The 24,007-nt window shown below is 32.4% G+C and overlaps 4 protein-coding genes across 5 annotated transcripts; 2 read left to right on the forward strand and 2 right to left on the reverse strand.

Annotated features, from left to right (window-relative positions):
* Nucleotides 1-709: 709 nt before the first annotated feature.
* LOC114402297 (NEP1-interacting protein 1-like) lies at nt 710-3,048 on the reverse strand. Its single transcript, XM_028364816.1, has 5 exons — nt 2,841-3,048; nt 2,246-2,397; nt 1,965-2,054; nt 1,567-1,731; nt 710-973 (listed from the first exon to the last, which is right to left on the reverse strand). The coding sequence occupies exons 1-5, from the start codon at nt 3,010-3,012 to the stop codon at nt 842-844; spliced, it is 711 nt and encodes a 236-aa protein (XP_028220617.1). The 5' UTR covers nt 3,013-3,048; the 3' UTR covers nt 710-841.
* Nucleotides 3,049-13,607: 10,559 nt separating this feature from the next.
* Nucleotides 13,608-17,945, forward strand: LOC114402308 (calcium-dependent protein kinase 33-like). The gene is made up of 8 exons (XM_028364826.1): nt 13,608-14,565; nt 15,205-15,348; nt 15,456-15,608; nt 16,376-16,491; nt 16,695-16,862; nt 16,948-17,075; nt 17,377-17,476; nt 17,560-17,945. The coding sequence occupies exons 1-8, from the start codon at nt 13,863-13,865 to the stop codon at nt 17,632-17,634; spliced, it is 1,587 nt and encodes a 528-aa protein (XP_028220627.1). The 5' UTR covers nt 13,608-13,862; the 3' UTR covers nt 17,635-17,945.
* Nucleotides 17,946-20,084: 2,139 nt separating this feature from the next.
* LOC114377029 (B3 domain-containing protein At3g25182-like) lies at nt 20,085-20,816 on the forward strand. The gene has a single exon (XM_028335408.1). The coding sequence runs from the start codon at nt 20,085-20,087 to the stop codon at nt 20,814-20,816; it is 732 nt and encodes a 243-aa protein (XP_028191209.1).
* A 1,563-nt stretch (nt 20,817-22,379) lies between these two features.
* Nucleotides 22,380-23,463, reverse strand: LOC114402317 (protein translation factor SUI1 homolog). 2 transcript variants are annotated; one of them, XM_028364838.1, is made up of 2 exons: nt 23,347-23,463; nt 22,380-22,889 (listed from the first exon to the last, which is right to left on the reverse strand). In XM_028364838.1, exon 2 carries the CDS (start codon nt 22,852-22,854, stop codon nt 22,510-22,512), a length of 345 nt encoding a protein of 114 aa, XP_028220639.1. In that variant the 5' UTR covers nt 22,855-22,889; nt 23,347-23,463; the 3' UTR covers nt 22,380-22,509. The 2 variants fall into 2 exon arrangements, with proteins under 2 accessions (XP_028220639.1, XP_028220644.1); XM_028364843.1 differs by having other exon boundaries at nt 22,380-22,901; nt 23,347-23,438.
* Between the last annotated feature and the right edge of the window lie 544 nt (nt 23,464-24,007).

Here is a 24,007-nt window from a genome sequence, read left to right on the forward strand (position 1 = left end):
CCTCTTCCTCCTAATTTTTTTTAATATATATGCATGATAAAAAAACTAATATGTAGAAACCGAGTTTGGTTCGATTCTATAATATACGTATAATTTAATATATATATATATATATATATATATATATTAATTTATATGTTTTATATTTATATATAATATTTAGATATAATTATAATTTTAAAAATATTATATATATTTTATAATTTTAAGAAAAGTATCTATATAAATAAAATAATAATTTTGTATAACAATAATGTTATCTAATGTGTATTAAATATTAAGTAGGATTAAAGCTAATTCTATTATTGTTATTCTATGCCATGGTCCTCATCATCAAGCAGCATCTTTCCGAATTTATTCAGGTGGTTCTGGACATTGTTCACGTTGAAGACCCTCACTAGGAAATAGGGATACACAAGGGTATTTTGAATAACAAAATATAAAAAAGAAAAGGAAAAGAGAGGTAAATAGAGTAATTGTCGAAGGTACATTTATCAATAGCCTTTACTCTAGCCGCTAAATTTACCATTGGGCGGACCTCTTTTTTCTTCTTGTGAAGTTTTTTAGGTAAGGGATTGGGCTGACCTCTATAACTGTCTTTTTTATTATATAAATTATTTTAAAAAGTTAAAAATAATAAGTTGAGTAATTAATTACTTTTTTTTATGAAGAGTAATTAATTACTTTTATAAAAATAAAATAAGCATAGTTAACATGCTCTAATTTGGCAATAACTTCAATAGATTATCTACAATTGCATACATGACAGAAGCTCAACAACTTACTTTTTCTTTTGTTATTAACATGCTCAACCTACTTTACAACAAAATTACTAATGTGGTCAGGATTCAGGAACATAAGTTCTACACATTGGGCATGATCCTTGTTGGACTAGCCACTTGTCTATGCATTCTAGATGAAAAAGGTGGTCACATTTTGGAAGTATCCTGACCAATTCTCCATCCTCAAAATCCTGCAAATAAAAAATATAAAGATGATAGAGTTTGTTTAGTTCTATGAGATATATCATACATGTATTGGTATGATTAGTTTTGCACTAATTAATGATTCTTAGAAAAAAATGATCTAATCAACATCTCATTTGTATTATACCAAGTTAATATATATTGCAAACAGGGAATATTACAAGTACTATTATGTATTGAGTTTTAAGAGTTTAAGGACTTAAGTGAAAAAGGTACAAAATTTAGAGACTGTAATTAATATTTCAAAAACTTGGTAATATTAAAAGTTGATTTTTTGGGAGAGCAAAGCATGTTTTATTCAAATACCTAATATTTATTGGTGCATACTATGCAACGAAACGAAAGTACTCATTGTGGTCCTAGATCCCCCGCAACCACAAAAGAAATAGTATAAATTGTGGTCAAGTCATTAATATTAATAAACTTCAATCCTTTTTTGGGGGAACTTTAATTACTTCAATTCTATCTATAATTCGCAACAAGTGTAGATTGATTGATTAATTTCCCTAAAGCAATTTCTGTTAGCTTTTCTTGAACTAAGTCATTTTCATTTTGACAGGACTCTTGAGATGTTCCTCACCTGGAAGCAAATTGAGCAGCAAGACATGTTGTATGATTTCAACATTTTTCTGGAGTTGAATGGCTGAAAAGGAAGCTTCAGAATTACATTATGTGGTATCCCTCTGACTCCCCTGATATCATAAATGTCCGATACTTCTTGGTAAATTGTTTCCAGTGTGTTAACCTGAAACAAATTAATTTCACCAAATGTGATTAAAAATTCTGATTCCAAGAGTTATAGTATGGTCCACTCACCACTGATTACACATTTACCTAACTTTTATATGTTCATAATAATTCTTAAGTTATACCAAAACATCTTCCTGCCAATCTCTTACTAAATGAAGAAAATATTAAATATTATGGAAGGACATAACATCACTGATATGATAGATACATTCATAGTTTCATACTTACAGTTACATGCAACTGATAGAGTTTTGCAACAGCCGGACATATCCATTCCATAAAGATTTTCCCATTTAATAAACTGCTCAACAGGGCAACCTGCAGTTCCACACCAAAACTTAAAGGTGAGTGAGAAGAACACATTGTCCTATTGGAATATGGTAGTGGGGACCAGTAGTAAAATAGTACAATGTGTCTAACTACTAGCTAATGGTGAGATAATAGGGCCTTTGAAAAGGGATGAAACATTCTGTTGCCTATGTATGGAACTAGCAGGCAGTAGTATTTACCTTGGAAATTGGCTCATCAAAAGCATCAAAATTGATCAATTCCAATGCTGCAATGGCTCCTGTAATTGCTCCTTTTCCAGCACCATCAAGAAAACCAGCTTCTGTGGTCTGCCCTTTGATGCCTCCTGCAATTGTTCCTACTATTGACCCTCCTGCACATGCATCAAATATTGTTCATAACAATTTTTTTTGCAGTGACTTCACAATGTAAGAGGTTAATGACAAACACCATTTTATCTTATTCCCTCCCTCTTTTCTTTTCACAATGAAAGAAATTGTTGTTTTAGGAGTAAACGTGTTTCTGAGCTCTCCCAACTGAATAGAAACATGCACTTTTTTTTTTTTTTATAAGCAAAACATGCACTTGATTTGACTAGCACGAGTTACATTAACTTTGAGACATAAAGCCAAATAAATGTTTGACAAACCTTATGAGAAGTGTAATATTGTTTAGCTATAGCATTGTTTTTTAAAAAACCAATGTGCAGCATCATATCCAGGGCTTAGTGAAGTACAAGTGATTTCTCAGGACAAAGCCAAATTCATGAGAATGCTAATAACAAATTAAGAGGAAGGAAATTAAATGTATATTTACCTAGTGCCAGAATGCAAGTAAATAGAGCAAATAGAACTTTCTTGATAATTTTCGTGAATAGTCCAAGTGCAGAACCGCCAAAACAAAGTTGCTTACACATTGCTACTGTTTCTATCATTCCGGAAAACCTGTTGTTGGTCATAGTGTGAGAAGTGTTGTTGGTAATAGGCATTTCAAATTGAGAGGATAAGAGTGCTCTAAATGTGTTTTGCTTGGGACTGATGCAGATAGACTTGCATTTATAGGCTGAGGGAAGCCACGTTAATTACAGTCATGGACCAGATATATTAGTATTTAATTTAAGAGTCTTAACAAGTTAGATTTCCCTACACTACTTTCTTTTCATATGACCGAATAGTTTAAAATATGCATTTACTCACATTTTTTTTTTTTTTTATGCCAAACAAGTCAAATGTAAAAGTGAGATGAGGATTTTGACATGTAAATATCGTTTTTGAGAATTTTAACATAGGAGTATTGATGAATCATAAATGGTTGATTACGTGTAAGCCTCTTGCGATGCATAGATAGAAAGCAAACACTCGTGGCTAATAAATAAAAGAATCTTACTGCTGCGAGAGAGCACGGGAATTTTGAAAGATAAAAACAGAATCTCATATATTCTAGTAGCATTTTGAGTTTGCCTAATTATAATAGACAAAATGAATGGGCACCGCTTTGTACCGTAAATATGATAAAAAAAGTCTTAACAAGTTTATTTAAGCTTACAGGGATATTCTGCGTCACACCAATTCACCAAAGAATGTTGTGAGAACAAAATATCACACGCAAAAGAAAAATAGCCAGTTTAATTACCACCTAATTTTCTTGTTCTTGTTTTTTTAAGTTTGGCTGCTTGGGGATCCTTTGTTGGTTACCTAAAACTAAAAGTGCTATATCCAATATTTAATTTTCAAATGTAGTCATCAAAATAACACTAAAATATATATTTTAGGTCTATAATAAATTAGTATATTTTATGTTTGTTTCTTGATTTTTTTTTTATTGAGTTCCTAATAAAATAATTTTTATTTTTAGTCATTAATATTTTTTTAGTCCTTAATAAATTAATAAATTTTATATTTTTTTCTGATAATTTTTTTCATTTATTACTATTTCCTTTAAAAAAACACTAATAACAACTTCAAACATTTACGGTTGATGAAAACTCTAGTAAAAAAAAACAAACAAAAACAATAATAAGTTATTTTTTGAATCCACATTGAGTGGTACCTAATGATAACCAAACACACGAGTATTTTTTTTTTTATGTGCATTAAGGATATTTTTCAACTTGATGATTAGAAATTAATTCTTTTTGAGACAGAGAAATTACTTAAGTAAATTTTATCTCTCACAATCCAACGAAAATTTCTTCATTCACACTATCAAAAATTAAATATCCTAATTATTTAATTCCAACATTGTTGGTAATATGAGAATGAAATCCGTGAGTTAAATCAAGTGGTGCTACACTAGGGTTCATCTAGTTTTGATTGGTTAAAAGGGGACCTCAAACCATTGGGTGGATTGATTTTGGTATTCTTCTGTTGTTGTCAGTTAAACCTATAAATACTTTGAAGAGCATCATCACATCATATCATATCATAGAAAAGTTAACTGAGGTGGTGGTTGGATTATTGGCTATCCTACTGCTTGTAAGTAGTTTAATTTTGTTGTCCTTCCTTGCAATAAAGGAAACTTTAGATATTTAGGGTCCTTGATGATGGGTAGTTTCAAACAACTAGGGCAGAGAAAAAACAAGAAACTAACTAAAACAAGGTGCTGGAAAAAGTGGTTCCTGGTTACATTGCATCTGTGGGCTGATATATAGAGTTAGTAGTTCATAAATAACGAAGGGATGACTTAATTGCATTAACTCATGGGTAGATATGGCTGAGATATTTTAGTATTTAGTCTCCTAGAGCACGTCACCTTCACCCCATAATTGTCTTCATTGGTCTTTTTAAATTTGAAAATACTTAAAATGGCCGACATATATTATACTATTTTATTTGCAAAATGTTAAGTTAGACAAACTTTTGGGGAGATATGAAGGAATTAATAAAACAAGAATTTGTTTGTTTGTTAATATACGTTTTTTTTTTAAAAAAAATGGAAATTTTTCTTTGGACTGGAAATACGTATATGTTTACCACAAGTAAAGCCATAAATGTCTTCTTCTTGTCCCTATCATTTTTAATGAGGTGGATTGCGTCAGTTCCTATATGACCCAAGTAATTGAATTTGCGCCACCATGTTGATACGATCGATTAACACAGTTGCTAGTACAATGCAAGTTGCACCATAGTTTGGCACACCTATAGCTTATGTTTGGTTTTGCGGCGGGGTCAAGGAAATTCAGTAAATTTTCATGATCATTAATTCATTATGAAGCTATTTTGTAGCTTTCTATCTTTCCATATTTCTTGCACATTTATTTTCCTTTCACTACACAACCAATCATGTATTGCATGGTATGGTTGTCACTCACATGTTCAATCAATTCAATAATTCAATAAATTTGAAGTAATTTAATTAAAAAAATCAGATTGATTTAGATCATTATTTTAGTTCAACTTGATAAAATATAAATTCGGTTCACTTTAAATCTCAAATTTTCATTTAAAGAACTTGAATCAAACCAATTTACCTAATTATATATATATATATATATATATATATATATATATATTAAAAGGTGAAATTTGTACAGATTAAATGAGTATTTTTTAAAATAAATATACAATTAATGAGTCTTACATTGAATTAAAATAAATTTTTATTAGATAAAAATGAGTTTCTTTTTTTTTATCATATTTATGTCCTATTAATTAATCACATGTATTTTATGGATTTATACAAATTCAAGAAAGGCTGCCTGTTGTGAACGGTAAAACAGCTCAATAGTTTCCTAGCATTGGAGGCCTAGGATCCTCCAAAGAAGAAAGGTGAGGGAAAAAACTTGTATTAGTTCTCAGCTTGATTTCTATTACATGATTCATTCATATATATATATATATATATATATATATATATATATATGTACCAAATACTAAAAACTGTTATCCAATTCTAACACATTCTAACAAACAACACTAACAGAATTTGGCTGATAACAGAAAAAGCATAAATGGCAGACAGCATATGCTCCTTTGACTAATTATATTCTGCCAGCTCGTTATACGAAATCCCTCAAATGATGATTTTCCTTCTGAGCATCTGCCTCTAGCATTTCTGTTATGGTATTATTCCATTGTTGCTGCTTTATTCCTTTCATAACCTTCCCTCCATAACACTGCCATTTCTCTTAACTTGTTTGCTATCATTAGACAAGATGTTGGTATCATGCATGTTCAGGGAATTTAATCAATCAAATGAGGCCTTCATTCAATAAAGTAACAGCAATGAAAACATGTGTTAGCATAGAGAGGCTAGCGTTTATTCATTTTCACGTATCAACTACCAAAGGAGAGAGGGCTACGGACTGACTTTAATCTTAATTAGTCAATCATTGATTTGGAATAGGAATATTGACCAATTATTACAAATTGAAAATGAGTAAGGAATAGAGACAGACCTTCGAGGGAGTATGGATGGGAGATGCAAATTTAGACTTTAATTAGTTTTATTCATTAATTTAGTTTTTAAAACTAGTTATTTATTTGTTTTTTTTATTGATGTGACATCATATATTCACTGTTGGTCTATTTCTGTGCTTAAAAATCAGTTTAATTGTGATATTGTTTGGAAAGCAACTTCATTTAGAAAGAAAAATCCAGCCGTTCTAATTCAAAATGTTTGCACTAAGTTGTGACTAGTTTGTAGTGCATGATTTGAGTTTTAATATATTCCCAAAACCTTAATTAAAGTACAATTATTTTTTGAAATATCTTAAAGTACAATTATTATACATGTGAAGTAAATGTTTACATATTTATGAAACAAACACGAGACACCAATAAAGCTCTGTAAAGCGTGAATTCTGGTGTGCCCCCAAAACCACTTTCCAATCCTGAAACAGGTCCCTCCTCCAGGCCAAGCCAAGTGTGCATAAGATTTAATTGTATTGTGAATATCATTACGCAGTCGAAAGACTAACAATGCACATCCCAATTGTATATAGTAAAAGCTCATTATGGTGTAAAAATTGTTGGCATCTAAAAATATAGATATTTTGATATCATGAGAGAGCTACAAGAGACTACAATTTGGTTCAAGATTAGATATTGGAGTGATTGCTGAAGTGTGCACAATGTCAGTTTCATATGCTATTGTTATGAGATGTGTATACTCTTGGGGATTGCAGAGCTAGTTGCAGCAGCAAGGTATTCCCAACTAATATGGGGGTGTGGTTGTGGAATATAGTGTACAGATGTTCAATTCATCACACCATTTTAGGACAAGATTTTCGTATTTTTGGGGAGATGATCAAGGGGGCAACTTCATTCCTCACTTCCACGATATTATCAGAAATTAAAATGTGTTACTATTATATTGCGTTTTGATCATCAAAATCACACTCCCAACTGAAATTCGTTTCATACATTTGCTTAAATGATGGTTTTGGGCCTTTTTTGGGTACACAAATAAAATTTTAAGTTCTGTTGGCCCAAATAACTAAAATAGCCCTTGTGCCCTTGTTAACTGTTAGGGAATTCTTTCTGCACCCGATTTTTCTTCATGCACCCCACAATAATAATTAAAAGATAAATTTACCCTTCAATCAGCATCACCTATCATAACTAGTACGGTAATTTTATCCTTATGTTTAATTTTTTATTTAATATAATGAAATAATATAAATAATGCTATATTATAATTTTGATAATTTGATCTTTTAAAGAAATTATATTTAATGAGAATAAGAGAAAGTGCTATGATTTTGTCAATATTAGAAGAGTAAAAGATTTTGCCCTCTATGTGACTCAGAGCCAGAAACTATAATTCATTCTCTTGGAGACTGTGTATGGACAAAGGAGGTATGGAAAATGTTTAGTGTTAATTACCAATCTACTATCTTTCAGCATGATTTGGGGAGTTGGTTGCTAACATAACAAACTTAAAAAAAAAGCCACAAGGTTGTTGAAGATGTGTCGTGGAGCATTATGTTTGCTTGACAATGACAGACATTGGTGGAGAAGGATATTCAATGCAGCGAGTAGCAGTAGTCTTTCTGTGAAAGATTATTTTACTCTCAATTGTGATGATGCCTTATATATTAAAATCTTCGTGTGGAACAGTGCTGAGAAAGGAGAATGGTGAATTCGTGCAGGCTTCCTTTTTGGAATGCAAATGGCCCTTGCTGCTGGAAATCTGATATCCTTGTTGCAGTGAGGAAGGAGGATTTCCTTTCATGTAACTTGGTCATATTCACAGCGAAGCCAATGGTTTATCAGATAGTTTTGCTAAATTTGGTTATCATTAGCCAATGATTCTATGTTTTTCAATTGTATCTCTGATTTTGCTGTAACCTCCTTAATTGAGGAGATATCTTTTGGTTATTCGCAAGCGGAAGTTAATTGATTGTTTGGGGTGTTTCTTACCCACTCAATTCAGAAAAAGAAGAGTTATAATCATATAATAAAGATACAAATGAAAAAAAAAAAAGTTTAGAACCTGACTTTTTAATTTGGTTCAAAGAATTAGAAACCTATCAACTTAAATGTTTCATAAAATAATTTTTTTTGTTAATCCTCTTTATTACAAGAAAGAAATCTTGACTAAGAAAAACCGAGAGTAAATAAAATTCGACAAAAAAATATTTCGGTCGCATCATAAAATAGTGTTTCAACAAATATTACAAACTAATAAAGTAACCACTTTTACAAACTCCCTGTGCTAGCTGTGCACATCAAGATCAGGTGTAGTGCCACATGTTTTTTGGGTAAATGTGTTACACGTTTGTATTAGGTTATTAGCTATTAGCTGAAAAGATATTTTGAAGTGAAATGAAAGATTCGAAAAAACAAAATTGTGATTCTCATTGGCGATTACGATTTTGATAATATTATTAATTTTGCACTATTTTTTTATTTACCTTATTTTTCAACCTCTCTTTTTGTTATATTACATTACATTAATCCTTATATGTTTTACTTCTCTTTTCTGTTTTTTTTTAATCTTTCACTAGATTTATACACCCAATACGTATATTGTGATTATTTTCCTATGATTTTGTTACTCTAGATTGTTTTTTCAAAGGAAAAAAAAACTGTTTTGGCGGGGCAAAAAATATTAATAGAGGATGTTACAATCCAAAGTAGATACGAAAAATTCAAACACAAGATTTGAGAAAATCTGTATCCTAAACACAATACATGAGTGGTTTAAATGATAATCAAGTAGCCAATTAGATTTCATACATCTGATTTTGTTTCATTTTTATATGTACAATTTAATATTTTTTTATAAAGTTATAAAATTGATTTAATAATTAAAATAAGAAGGAAACAAATCATAAATTTAAATCCTTCTCATTAATAAAAACTAAAAAAACTAACGACTGAAATAAAAAACATTCAAACAATGATGGCAATTTTCTTGAAGTTATCAAAATAGAATAGCATGTGAAATGCCTAATTAGTCAACTCATGGCATGTTAGTTAGCAAAAAGATTTGTATAAGACGAGGGAGGAAATAGCACTGCTCCTTAATTGGTATCATTTTTAAGTTTTACAGACTCACTTCAGCCACAAATTTGCTCCCACTACATGGGCAATAACTCTCCAAAATGTTGGTTAATTTGAAAATCGAAATAATACTGGATAAATTTGAAGTCGTGTATAACACTTTCAGATTGAATCAAATTTCAGGATTCAACCAAAATTGTTCAATCAAATAAAATCAGAAGATTATAATTCAAGAATTTTGTTTTGGTCTTATATGTTTTATCACCCATTATGCTTTCTGAACCAGAATGATTATTTATGATCAAAGAACAGGTGGTTTTTGACGGTTAATGAACAAGTGGTTTTTGGCGGTTGATGAAAGTTTTATCTTTTTTAAAAACTGTCTTTTCCTGAAAGTCATTTTCATGTAATTTTCAAAATTTTCCTAAACCGAACATCTCGTTATTACATTAAAACAAACAAACGTGCACTCTTATTTTAACATAATAAAGAGATCAATTACACTAAAATGTCCAACACAAAAGACATTTCAGCCTTGGTCTTTTGCTTGCCTTTACCTGTATAATTACCACAAGTATATTTTTCTTAAAAAATAATATTCTTTTTATGTACATACCGACACTCAAGTATTCATCCAATCAAAATTATAACAAAACAATAAAATCGACATCTCCACAAAAATAAAGGTTCCTTTAGCAACTCAACTAGCCAAACGGGCTAGGAAGGTTAATTGTGACTTGAAAGCTAAGTTCTTTGGTAGCTTCAAAAACTTAAACATTAGCTTTATTATTGTCACAGAAGAATTAAGAAAAGCAAAACCACCTTGTAAATAATTAGCCCAAAAAAGAGGAGGCGGGAACAAAGGGCATGCCCTTTTCCTTTACCGAAAAAGGTATGTGAAAGTAATTTCATCTTTAGTATCCAAAAAAAATGTGCTCCATGTTTTAAGGCTTTAAGTGATTAGGTCCATGGTGAGTGTGTATCATGTTTAGCATCGGACAATTATAGTTTTTGTGCGTATTTCTCTTTTACCTCTATAATTATTCATCTAAAAAATAATTTAATTTTACAATTATCAATACAATAATTAATCCTAGAAAAAGGAGACAAAAATTAATAAGGAAACATTTATTCTTCGAGATCATCTTGCATTCTTATGTCTACATAACTTTTATTCTTATGTGAATGGATGGAAAAGTTACATTCTCATCAAAATGTGAGAAATTATTTTCTAACTTCATTGTAACTTTTACATTTATTTTTATTTATTATTTAAAAATATTTCTAAAAATATTAAAAGTTGACCAAACATATATTTATATATGTTGGGAAATAACATTCCTAACTATAATATTTTTAAAAATGTGACTACGGAGACAAACGCCTCCTAAGTACCATTGATGAAGAGAAAACTAAAAAATTAAATATTTTCATAATGTTGTAATTAAACTGATAAATAATTTTTTTTTCTGTTAAAGCAATAATTACTTCAAAATTAAGAAATATTAAGTTAAACACAGTCAATGTAGTAGTCAGATTTAAAATCACAATAAATTGTTATTTAAAGCTATGGTTTAATTAATTCAGTATATAAACTATAGGTGAATAAAATCATTTATTAAGAAAGAGTCTAACTCTAACTCTAATTGATTGAATAAGATGTTTGAGTTATTATAATTTTTTTTATATTTTCTTTGATTACTATTGAATAAAAATAATTATTTTATGAAGTTTATAAGCTATAAAGCAGGATTTTATTTGAAGTGTTCCTTAAAGTACTATGTATTGTATATTTTCCTTCCATTTCTTAGCATGAAAATATTTTTTAGTGTGACGCGCATGCGCCTATCATTTTTTAATTTCTCTCCTTGTTAATTCAACCTATTCAAATAATTCCACTTTTTAATTTTCCTTCTAATTTCATCTCTCCTGCCATTTTTTTTTATCCATTTCACTTCTATTAAATAAAGTGTAAGGAAGGTTAGGAAACGCTTAGATTGTGTTCTCTCACGCTAATTTCTTCCTACTACTCGGTGTATCAAATAAGGCAAAAGTGTGAGAATTTGACAGAATGGAAATTATATTTAATTGGAACATAGAATCTGTTGGGGGTATGAGAATTTGACCGGAAAGTGTATGATTATGATTTGCTCAGAAAGGGAAAATGAAATAAAAATCGTATACTTAGTCCATGTTTACCACTTTTTTTCCAGAAAAATGTAAATTATATTAAACCCAAAATGATACAATAATAAATGGGACACATCCCGCAGTTAAAGAAAATCAAAAGTCTCCCTAATACAAGAAGACCTATATCAAGATGCTAAAACAAATGTAACAGGTGCGCTTGTCTATACATAAGAAACTTAATCTTGCTAATAACTTCTATTTCAAAAAATTGATAATCTTCAAAAATCAGCTTATTCCTAGACAGTCACATGCAGTAGATTGTAATTGCTATACTCAAACAACGTAATTTTCCTTGAACACCTGATGTGGATCTGCCCCTAATTAAAGAGTCAGTAATGCGCTGTAAAGAAGTGAAACGCCTGCGAAAAGGAGCCAAATCACGAATGTGAGTCCAAACTTGGAGAGATTTCCTACAAGAAAAAAACAAATGAGCATTTGACTCAGCCTCATTTGAAAATAAAGGGCATAGGGAACCCTTGTTCAAAAAAGCAACTTTGTCAAGTGTAAGCCGGTTCCTTTTAGCAAGTGAAAGACATCTTAGGGGGATTGCTGGGTTCCATATAACAGAATACCAACTAACAGTAGGTTTGACACCTCTAATGTATTCATAGACTTTGTCAACAATCAATTGTTCATTGGTGCTCCAAGATTGAATTTTTTGCCACTTTGCTTGCTCGTGTACACGTTTTCTTGCTTCAGCGTTAACTACTATGAAATGATATAATGATAAAATGATTATATATTGTCTCGTCCACGCTTCATGATTTACGTTTCACACGTGTCTTATTTCATTTGATGATTATATTTTTCCAACAATTTCCATCATATCGTCACCGTCATGCACATATTTTTTTTTTTGTTTCCATTTTTAGTTAGGAGTAGATTTCTTTTATTTGTGATTAGCATATTCGGCGAAGAAGAAAAAACAAGATAAAAAAAATGAAAAAAAAAAGAAAAGAAAAGAAATTCATTAGTATTATTTGATTTGAAAAAAGAAAAATATTTTTTCTTCATAAATATTATAAAATCAAAATGCATTGTAAGGATAATTTTTGAAAAATCAGAGAAAAAAATACTTTTTTTGTTAAATTAAGGATTATTTAAGTCAATCTTTATATAATAGAGACACATGAAATATGATCTTGTATTGAATTAATAATTAATGATTTCCAATAATGTAATTGCCAAAATAAAAGAGACATGACAAAAAAAAGATATGACCAATATTATTTTCGATTATATATTTTTATAATCTATAAGGAATCTATTATGCTATTTTGAAAATTATAAATTTGATTTCTTATTTTTTTGGTGATAAACCAACCAGAGAACTAATTACCTCTGGGAAAAGAATAGAATCAGAATTCATTCTTAAGGCATTTAAAATATAATCCTGAGCAAAATCATGAACTACAAAATCATAAAAAAATAGTACCCTCCATAGCATTTATGGATTCGGTAAATTTACAAATATATTTTTCAACATTCTTTTATTAATGGTTATTTTCTCTAGACGCAATAATCTTACGTGTGAAACTTATACGGAATATCTCAAATAAAAATTTCCATTACGCGTGTTGAAAATGCAAAAGTCTCCAAATTAAATATGAGCACGAGACCAGCATCATCTTTGGACTACATAAAGAATGCCGAAAACAAAAACAACCTTAAACTACATGAATTCTTTTACTTGGTTGATCATTAACAAAAAATAGGTGGCACCATGTGGTGAACTAAAACAGGAGAAAAATATGGTTTTGGATACGCATTTGTGATTCGGTCCTTGAATCTTAAGAAGGAATCAATCAAGGAAGTTTCTTTCTCTTCTATGAACTCCCTCCAAGGCTCTAACCTTTGTTTTTCTTTTTTGGTCGTAAAATAGTTTCAACCCTTTTTTAGTTAACTCATTAAAATCCAAATCCCATAGTTGACTCGGTTCCACCTTTATCCTTTTTTGTTCAGACTCTTTCTACTTTCCTCTCCTCCCTTAAAAAACCACATATTCTGATCCATTCTGCATCAAACTTTGGCCTCTCCTCCTCCTCTGTCTCTCTCTCTCTCTTCACACTTGAATGAATATTCTTTCTTGAATTCTCATCTGGGTTCATTCCTTTTCTCATGCGTTGACAAAATCTTCACACTTTCAAAGTTGGTACCTGATAAAACTTGAAAATAAATCTTCCCTTTTTGTGTCACAACCATGGGTTGTTGTATGAGTAAAAAAGGGTCAGAGCCAGAAGAACACATTGTTTACAGACATGTTGCGGGTGCTGGGGGTGCTGGTGTGTACAATAATCACAAGAGCCATGAACCCCCTTCTCATCAACCTTACCCATTACCTGAGAAGCATGCCCCTTGGAGGCCTCCACCAAGCCCAAAACATGTTCACAAGCATGACACAATCACTGGGAAGCCATTTGAGGATGTTAAACAGCACTACACACTTGGGAAGGAATTGGGGAGAGGCCAATTCGGGGTGACTTATCTCTGCACTGAGAATTCAACTGGTTTTCAGTATGCCTGCAAGTCCATTTCAAAGAGGAAGCTTGTGAGCAGAGACGACAAGGAGGACATGAAGAGGGAGATTCAAATCATGCAGCATTTGAGTGGACAATCCAACATTGTGGAGTTCAAAGGTGCTTTTGAGGATAAGCAATCAGTTCATGTGGTTATGGAGCTGTGTGCTGGTGGTGAACTTTTTGACAGGATTATTGCCAAGGGCCACTACAGTGAAAGGGCTGCTGCTTCAATATGTAGGCAGGTTGTTAAGGTTGTTAACACCTGCCATTTTATGGGTGTCATTCATAGGGATCTCAAGCCAGAGAATTTCTTGCTATCTAGTAAGGATGACAAGGGACTTCTCAAGGCCACGGATTTTGGCTTGTCAGTCTTCATTGAAGAAGGTAAATTTTGTTATCCATTTGGTGGCCTTTTGCTATCAATTTTTAATTGTTGTGTGGATTCCTGAAAGATAAGTATGTGAACTGTAGCATACTTGTGAATAAACTTCTAATGTTTTTGAGGAAAATTTTGTACAATTTCCATCCAGAACTTTTTCTTTTTTGTAGGGAATTGGATGCAAAAGTCATGTAAGATTGAAAATGATTTTTCTAATAAGTTCTAATAGTGCATTGCCAATGCTTGACATCAGTGGCCTGATTGTTAAGACTTGCAAAGTTTTAGAAGCTTTTAATTTGTTTCATGGAATTTTTTTTTCTCTCAAGATGTTGATTAGAATAAACTTCTGCCAACAAATTTTTTAAAGCTTTATGTCCTTTTTCTTTTTCTCCATATGTATGCATGCAGTTTATCACATTTCACTAGATGGACATCTTTGCCACTCAATTTGTGCCCTGATTTATGAATTAATTTTTCTGCAAGTATGGAGATGGAAATTGTAAAGTGATGGCTTGTTAGAAAGGGTTTATCTACTGTTAATTTAAAGTGAATTAAGTTTATGAAATTGAAGATTGATAAACCTCGCTTACTTATTTTACACATTCTCACTTGCGTAAAATATGCTAAATTTTTTTACTTCACAGGAAAGGTGTATCGAGATATAGTTGGCAGTGCTTACTATGTTGCTCCAGAAGTTCTACGTCGTAGCTATGGGAAGGAAGCAGATATATGGAGTGCAGGAGTTATATTGTATATCTTACTTAGTGGTGTACCTCCATTTTGGGCAGGTAAACTCTGACTTTGATATGTTGATAATAGGATAATTTCCTTGTATTAGAGGTTAGCCTCCCCCTGTTTTACAGTTGACTAATTTCTTATAAAATATGGACTGTAGAGACGGAAAAGGGAATATTTGATGTCATATTGCAAGGTCATATTGATTTTGAAAGTAGTCCATGGCCAAGCATATCAAACAGTGCTAAGGACCTTGTTCGCAAAATGCTTATAAAGGATCCAAAGAAACGCATTACTGCTGCTCAGGTTCTAGGTGGGCGACTTTTATCGTGTTTTCTCCTCATTGAAACTTATTAAACTTTGTCTGTATGGTGTTTGATAGTTTGACTTTCTTTCCCATTTGATCCTTTTATGTGTGTACTTGGGCGAGGTTGAGAAGATAGATCACTATAGGGGCTTAGATATATTCCAGTTCTGTTTGCAACCCAAAGAATGATTTTATTTATTGAATGAAAATGAACAGAAACATGGATTCTCCTCTAAGGATTCCCCCGTTCTTACAAGCTTGTTAATTCTATGAATGAATATTTTCACTCTTTCCCCTTCACTTCTATGCAACACGTAACAAGGCTAGTTGTTACAGTTACTACTAATAGTGTTGCATATAGAAACTGAATTTAGGACATAATAACTAATACGTGCCAAGTTCTTTCCATCTGTATAGATTATTCTATAGGTGTGACAACAACAAGAATTGTTGCATTTGAACATGTTAGTTGCTGAGACTAGGGACTTTTCAGAGACAATATTTTCATAAATATACTGTTTCTTCTATTATGCATCCTTTAAACATGTCAGCTGTTTAGTTACAGGACATTCTGTATTTGATAGAAAAAGAAATATTAGTAAACACAAGGAAGCCAGTAACAGTGTGTCTGTGTTTTGATGCATTGACTCATACCTGTTTCTCATTACTATTACTGCTGACTGATAGCTTGATTGCAGCATCCTTAAGAATTTTTTGGTTCATGAATTGTAATTTCTCTACTAATTGATTCCTTGTGTTGTTTGAATATTTAGAGCACCCATGGCTTAAAGAAGGTGGAAATGCTTCTGACAAGCCAATAGACAGTGCAGTGCTTTCCAGAATGAAGCAATTCAGAGCAATGAATAAACTAAAAAAACTAGCCCTCAAGGTTAGTCCAGCCACTAGCTGCATGAAGTGATCACAATGCTCTTTTATGCTTATTGTATTTGATGGCATAATTAAACATTGAGAGACATAAATATTTTTCCAGTGCTCATTATGACTCTAAATTGCTTGAGTCTGTGTAACTTTAGGGGTACATATTTCTACCAATTCAAAAATAAACTGAATGGATTTTAAATAATCTTTTAGGTCATTGCTGAAAATCTTTCTGAAGAAGAGATCCAAGGCTTGAAGGCAATGTTCACAAATATCGACACTGACAATAGTGGTACAATCACATATGAGGAACTGAGGGCAGGATTGCAAAGACTTGGCTCAAAGCTTACTGAAGCTGAAGTGCAGCAGCTTATGGATGCTGTAAGCTATTGTTGAATTCACAAGATTTGCCCTCCATTGTTTTTTCTATATTCTTTCAAGCTTACATTCCTTTGCTTAAATTTAGGCTGATGTGGATGGAAATGGCACAATTGACTACATAGAATTCATCACTGCTACAATGCATAGACACAGGTTAGAAAGAGATGAGCACCTTCACAAGGCCTTCCAATATTTTGACAAAGATGGCAGCGGGTAAGTCCATCTACTGTGAATTGACATTTCTTCTTCAATCTGTCACATTATGGAAGTAACTTTTTTCCTACTATGCATTCTCAACCTCAATTTTGAAGTCCATGCCTTCCATATTAATCTTTTGACCATTGGATTATGTTTTCAGTTTTTAACAATAAACAAGGATCATATACCATAGATCCTATTTCTTCCTACACCAAAAACCACATACATTATAGAATCACTAATTAATGAATAGCTCTATTTAGATTTTCAAGAGTAATGACACATGTACCCTGGATTTTGTTTGATTCCATCACAGGTATATCACAAGAGATGAACTAGAAACAGCCATGAAGGAGTATGGTATGGGCAACGAGGCCACAATCAGGGAAATTATATCTGAAGTTGACACAGATAATGTAAGCCTATTTTTCTTTTGGCTTGCTACAATTTTGTATTCTAGTTCCATCCATAGTTGACACTCAATTTTGTGATTTCTCAGGATGGTAGAATCAACTATGATGAATTTTGTACAATGATGAGGAGTGGAACCCAACAACAAGGCAAGCTATTCTAATGTCTCTAGATTGAGTGTCCTGCAGCCAAGATGGGGTGCTTGCTTCAGAGAAAGGCTTCCAAAAGTTAATATTCATCTTAGGCATGTAAAGCTTGTAGTTTAGATTTGTTTTGAGTTATATGCTCCGCGTGATTTGTTGTCAACTCTTATTTCTCTTTATGGTTTCCATTTCACTTTGAATTTTATTATTGAGTCCTCATGTAATTTATTAGGTACACCAATAATAAATGGGCTTGCCTAGGGAAGGTGATTTTCCAAGTTAGATTCTACAGTTTGTTAAATTGAAATCCTCATCCGGTATTCTTTGTTAAGAGTTGCACTTTCACCGATGAAATATTTATTGGGTGCCAAAAGGGGACATATTTTTTTTGCTGGATATGATTTCTAGCCCTTCTGATATGAATCCCACCACGGACTACGGTTAGTAGTTAGTGCCATGCCTGATGACAACCACGTGGAGTCATGCCAGGTTATGTAAGGGTGATTGCAGATTGGATGAATTGAAATTAGTTTTGAAGAGAAAAATTATGATCCAATTTTAATCAGTAGTTATTTATTTTACCATTTAATGTGTTGAATTTAAGTTTCAATCTAATATAATTTTAAACTAGTTTGGATTGACAAACCCAAGTTTGTAACATGCTTGTCATCAAATTCCTTCCATTGCCCAGTGTTTTTTCATCCTTGATATGGGGAATGTAGTGACCACTATTAGCAGCAGTTCCTTTGTGAATCAGTACAACTGACAAGTTGTAGGTCAATTCAGACAGAAACAGTTCAGAGTTCAGACAATCTATATGTGAAAATATCCTCCTAGAAGATACCAAGAAAGAAATACAAAATGCAGAAATAGAAACAAGAAAGCAGTGCTCTCATAACCCTGCATGTGAAAAACAGATCAAATGTGCCAATGTGAGACTTAATTCCTTTGAAACTTCCAAAATACACTCAAAACATCCATCACAAATTTTGGTAGCTTGCTGAAAATGTAACTATCAGTCATTAAAGTGATAGGGAACCAGAATTTTGTAACGTTGAATTGGGTTGCACGTACTGGGTTGGATCATCAAACCAGTGAGGTCCACATTCAAGAAAATGTAGGTAGTATTAGGACAATTACTTTCTGCACCTTCCATATTGTTTCTTGCACCTAATCCAGAATATAAAATTACATTCTTTTCGGAATGTAAATTTTTTAATGTGAAGACAAATTTTGGAATTCCCATGTACTCACATCTCATCCATATTTGGATGGACGTTGACAAAATTAATTTTAATTGCAATTGATTTTGGTTAAAAATAATTTTGAAATGTGATTTACTCATAATCAATTTTGGATCTAGAATCAATTTTAACTCTTCTCTAATGTGAAATCAAATATGAGAAAATTTATCCAAAATCAATCTTGGAATCCAAATCAATTTTTCGATGTGTAAAATAAAAAGAGGTTAACAATAGATGCCATATACCAGCATGATTGACTAGCCTATTATTGAAAGGGATTGTTTGACAAATATAATCTTTAGTCTATATTAGCATTTATAATTGTTGATTGAATCCGGTTGGCAAACATGAACATATATCATGGGTTTGGATATGGAGTTGGTCTGGTCTATAACTCCAGTGATAACATTTGGTGGGTCAACCAGTAGAACACTTAAACCAATAAATGTTTACGTGGTAGAACCACTACTCAAACAAATCCCAGTTACCTGCTGAAGATTGGAGCAACATTGTTGCAGTCCCAGTTTATCACAAAAGTGAAGGCTACTGACCTCACAATTGAAAATAAAGTCCTACAAGGAAACTCCTCAAATTTCAGTGCTGAAGCACAATTCGAAAGGAACAAAGAAATAAATTGATGAACAATGGATTCCATGCATTTCTCATGAAACAGAGAGATGGAAAATTGAAGATTTGAAGAGAGATGAATTTAGGTTTTAAAACTTGATTTGATGGAGCGTATCAATTAAACTTATACGATATTGCATTAGATTAAAATTTAGTTATCTTATCAACTTGATCTAATGAAGCGTATCAATTAAAAATTTATACAATATTACATTAGTTTAAAATTTAGTTATCTTATCAACTTGATCTAATGAAGCGTATCAATTAAATTTATACAATACTACATTAGATTAAAATTTAGTTATCTTATCCATATCTTTATTAAAGTATCTACAGAATATTATATTAGATCAGATCTTACAATAATAATTATCTTATCAACGATCTTTATTACGTTTTCAACACAATTTTTTTTTGTTACACAACGTTTATATCTAGGTATTGTTGTGGCGGGAAGATTGAAATTTAGTGCCAAACGGTGCTATTATCTTTTTAAATCCGTGTATATATTAGAGAGGTGAAGGAGGATAATAGGAGATCATAACGAAAAGAAAAACCCTTGTCTAATTAATCTGCAAGAGTGAAACTTGATTAAGGGAATGGGTAGTGGAGGTGGAAAAAGAGAATTCACCGTGGTTCGTAACTTTCTTGCAGCAAAAGAAAAGCACCTGCAACGTCCTGAATGTTTTTCTTTTCTTTCCACGGATGAAGGCTTGTCCATCGAAACGGGTGAGAAGATCAGTCTCAAAAGAAAAGCCGAAAATAATTATAACCCGTCAAAGAGAGTCAAAAGCAAGGAAGGGGCTAGTTCTTGGCGAGATGGTAAATCAAAGTTTGAATATCTACTAGATGCAGTGGCCTTTTTTACTGCATATGAAGAGGATTACCTACAAAAAAGAATAGATGAACTTGATGGATTGCCAAGGGAATTTCAAGAAAAGATCCAAGAATTGAATGGATGCGAGGTGAAGTTTGTGACGCAGAAGAAACTTTTCAAAACAGACTTGAACCCACAGCACGCTCGCTTGTCGATCCCACCCGCAAAGATTGCCAACAGATTTCTGACACCAACCGAGGAGTCTTCCTTAAACGAGCGCCGAGGTAAACACAAAAGGCTTTCTGGCATGCCGGTGATGGTGTTGGATCCGTCTCTGAGAGAGTACAACATGTGCTTCAAGAAGTGGGAAATGACGAAAAGCTATGTCTACAACTTGACCATGGGATGGAACCAGATTGTGGGTGACAATCATCTCAAACTTGGTGATACACTGCACCTCTGGTCCTTCAGACTCTCTTCTCAGCTCTGTTTCGCACTAGTCAAGGGATCATGATTTCAAATTTCAATCTTCAAGGCCATATTAATTCAAGTCATTTAGATTTAGTTACTTTTGGTGGTTACATTTTCTTTACCGTTTCTATTACTCAGTTAGTTATTAAACTAGTTTTATTCTAACGGTTTCAGTGGTGGGACTCTCCCCCATTTTTTTGTTAGGAATAGAAACACTCTTACAGCTTATATATATTTTGTTAATTTCCTCAATGGGTTTTGGCCTAGTCCCCCCATTTGTTTTGTTTATTCTTCCTTCTTCTTTTGAAATGCAGTTTGCGGTGAGATTTTGGTTGGTGTTCCTTTCCTAATCCCTAATCTCAACCTTAATTTATATAAAAATAAAAAATATAAAAACTTGCATGAATTGAATTTGCATCAAAGACAATAGTTTAGATAATCCATGAATTTTATTTTTTGTCACAAGTTGTGGACAATGACAATCCATAGAAGCATACAGACTATACATCAAACACAATGAAAGTTCTGCATAACATCAAACTTCTATCCTCTATTATACGTAACCAAATCTAACAACATAAACAATAAGAGCCCGTAAAGGAATGTCATATTCTGTCGTGATATCAAGACCATATTGATTATGCAGAACCATCTCTAACAATGAATCACAGATAAAATGAATCTGTCATACCTCTAAATGCAGCACACAAGGATTCTACTATCTCATACCAATCCTCCCCAAAATTGCTGATATAAACAACCTCTCACCATTCCAACAAATTATTCCGGCAAACAGATCAACCACTCCACCCACAACATTCCTTAGGATTTTGTAACCAGGATGATAAGGAATACAAAAAACCTTTCCTCCAATTCCTTAACTATTTCCAAGCCAGGATTTCCTCCCCCTTCACAATATCATCAATCTTAATCTGTTGTTGTCTAAAAAATTAGTTGGTTCCAGCAGTCCAAATTGATCTTAACATTGGGAACCATATGACATGCCACAACTTCCCACCAACCCTGCTAGATCCTGACACAAGGCCTTGAAATTGCGAAAAATCTTTGCTTATTTCGTTATGTGTTACCGAATTCAAACCCAACCATCTGCATTTTGCTTATTTATGATGAAATTTTGGTGGCAATAAAAATGGCCAGTAAAGCAGCAATTGGATTTAGGGTAGTGCTTCTGGGGTCGGTAAAGCCTGTATACCGGCAATTTATGTGTGTAAAGGCCTGATCTATTGCTAGTAAAACAAAGTACTTACAGAAGCGACTTAAATGGCCGGTAAAGGTTCAACGTAAAAATTTTAAATTATGTATTTCAGGCTGAGAATATCAAGCAAAACATTGTATTAAAGATTTTTTTTATCTCAAAAATGCCAACCTTGCATCAAAGAACTAATGCTTACGAGGCAAGAGAAATGTCTCACGCTTGCAAGAATCGAATTTGTGCAACAGGTAGTAGTTTAGATTATATATGAATGTTTACATATGTGTATGTTGGTTTGGGTCTGCTAATAAAATAGTCTTACTTGTTAACAAGTTATAAATTTAGAATTGTTAAATTAATACTCTGAGGTCCAAATAGCTAAAAACATGGTCCTTGAAAGCACAACATGAAGTAGTAATATATTTAAGATGATTTTCAATGATACAGAAGGAAAATAACCAAATATTCGAAACTCGTTACTTATTTCATAAACGGCGGCATATGTTAATTAATACAAGAAAGGTCAGAAACCATGAATCTTGATCTGGTCCTTCCTAGCAAGGCGAGCATGAATGAGAAAGTGAGAGACGTTCTTTCGCTGATCGCCTTGGAGTTGGATAATCTTGCCAAGCTCCTTGTCATGCACAACATTGCCATTGCAGCACAACTCTTTCTTGAGGTCTTTGAGGATCTTCTCGTAGCTGAACTCTTTCTTCAGCCCTTGCACTGTGGTGAGACTCTTCTTCCCATTCCTCTGCTGTATGCGGATATGAACATATTCTTTCGCCCCTGGTGCATCTGTTTCTTTTGCCTCCGCAAATGGGTCCAAACTGCTCGTAGGGATCTGATAAATACCCACTTCAACCATGTATGTATATATATACACTAATCACCACCACCTAGCTGCAACAAAATCTACAACACATGTTCATGCATGCCAATATCAACATATCTCACTATAACAAATCTAAAGCCTCCTAATATGCATCTCTTTTTCCATCACATCATTTTTTGTCCTAAGTCATAGATCACGAGTGTTTATTAACTTATTGGGTTAGAGATAAATTTTGCTCACAGTATGTGACTACCGTGTAGACTCAAGAAAATTTTGTACACGGAGGGATGGGAATGCAGTGGAGCCTTGCACCACTGCACCAACCGTATGGGTTAAAGAAAAAGTTATTTCCTTCACATCATGCAAGTATATAATTCGTATATATGAAAAGTAGGAAAAAAAAAGATTGAAATGTCTTTCTTGTGTATGGAGACATTAAACTTGGAACTCAAGCTTTCACTAACACAATTTTTTATAGCAAGTAAACATGAGCTAGAAAGATTTCATGTCAAAGGAGAGATGAACCTGTGAGAATGGAGGACTTCTGTAAACAAAGCAAGAGCGAATTGAGAAGAATAGGTAGTGGTGGGGTATATATAGTAGCGGGGTGTGCGTGACTGATCATGAATAAGCAATTTAATAGCAGTGAAAAACTTTTAGGACAACATTTGTACATCATGCAAATCAACATTTTGATAGTATATAGTAATTTTATAAATGTATGTATATATAATATATTGATATAAGTTTATCGATGTTAAATATTGATTTACATGTCTGAAAATAAAAATAAAAAATCTTACAATGTTAGAATTTCTCACAGATTGCAATGGGTCTAATGATGGTTAATAGCAGAATATAAGGTGCTTTTGGGAGGATGGAGTATCCTATTCTCTATGGTATTGATATCTGGTTTTAATTTAAGGCATAGAAACGCAAGACAATTTGTGTGGTATATAGTAGTTGTGGTAGAGAACAAGAACAAAGGAAAGAAGAATCTAGACTCAAACTGCTTTGGAGATTCTGTTCCAATTTTGGTCTTATATTCTTGTCTGAGTGTTACAGATAAAAATTCTTTTAATTTTTATCACTTCTCAATTTGCATTATTTTATAATATTTGTCTGTGAAAGATCAAAAGAAAGGCCAGGACAAAAAGTACTTGTTTCAAAGCCTTTTACAAAATAA

The sequence above is a fragment of the Glycine soja genome, chromosome 2 (genome assembly GCF_004193775.1).
Source record: "Glycine soja cultivar W05 chromosome 2, ASM419377v2, whole genome shotgun sequence".
Taxonomy (NCBI): domain Eukaryota; kingdom Viridiplantae; phylum Streptophyta; class Magnoliopsida; order Fabales; family Fabaceae; genus Glycine; species Glycine soja.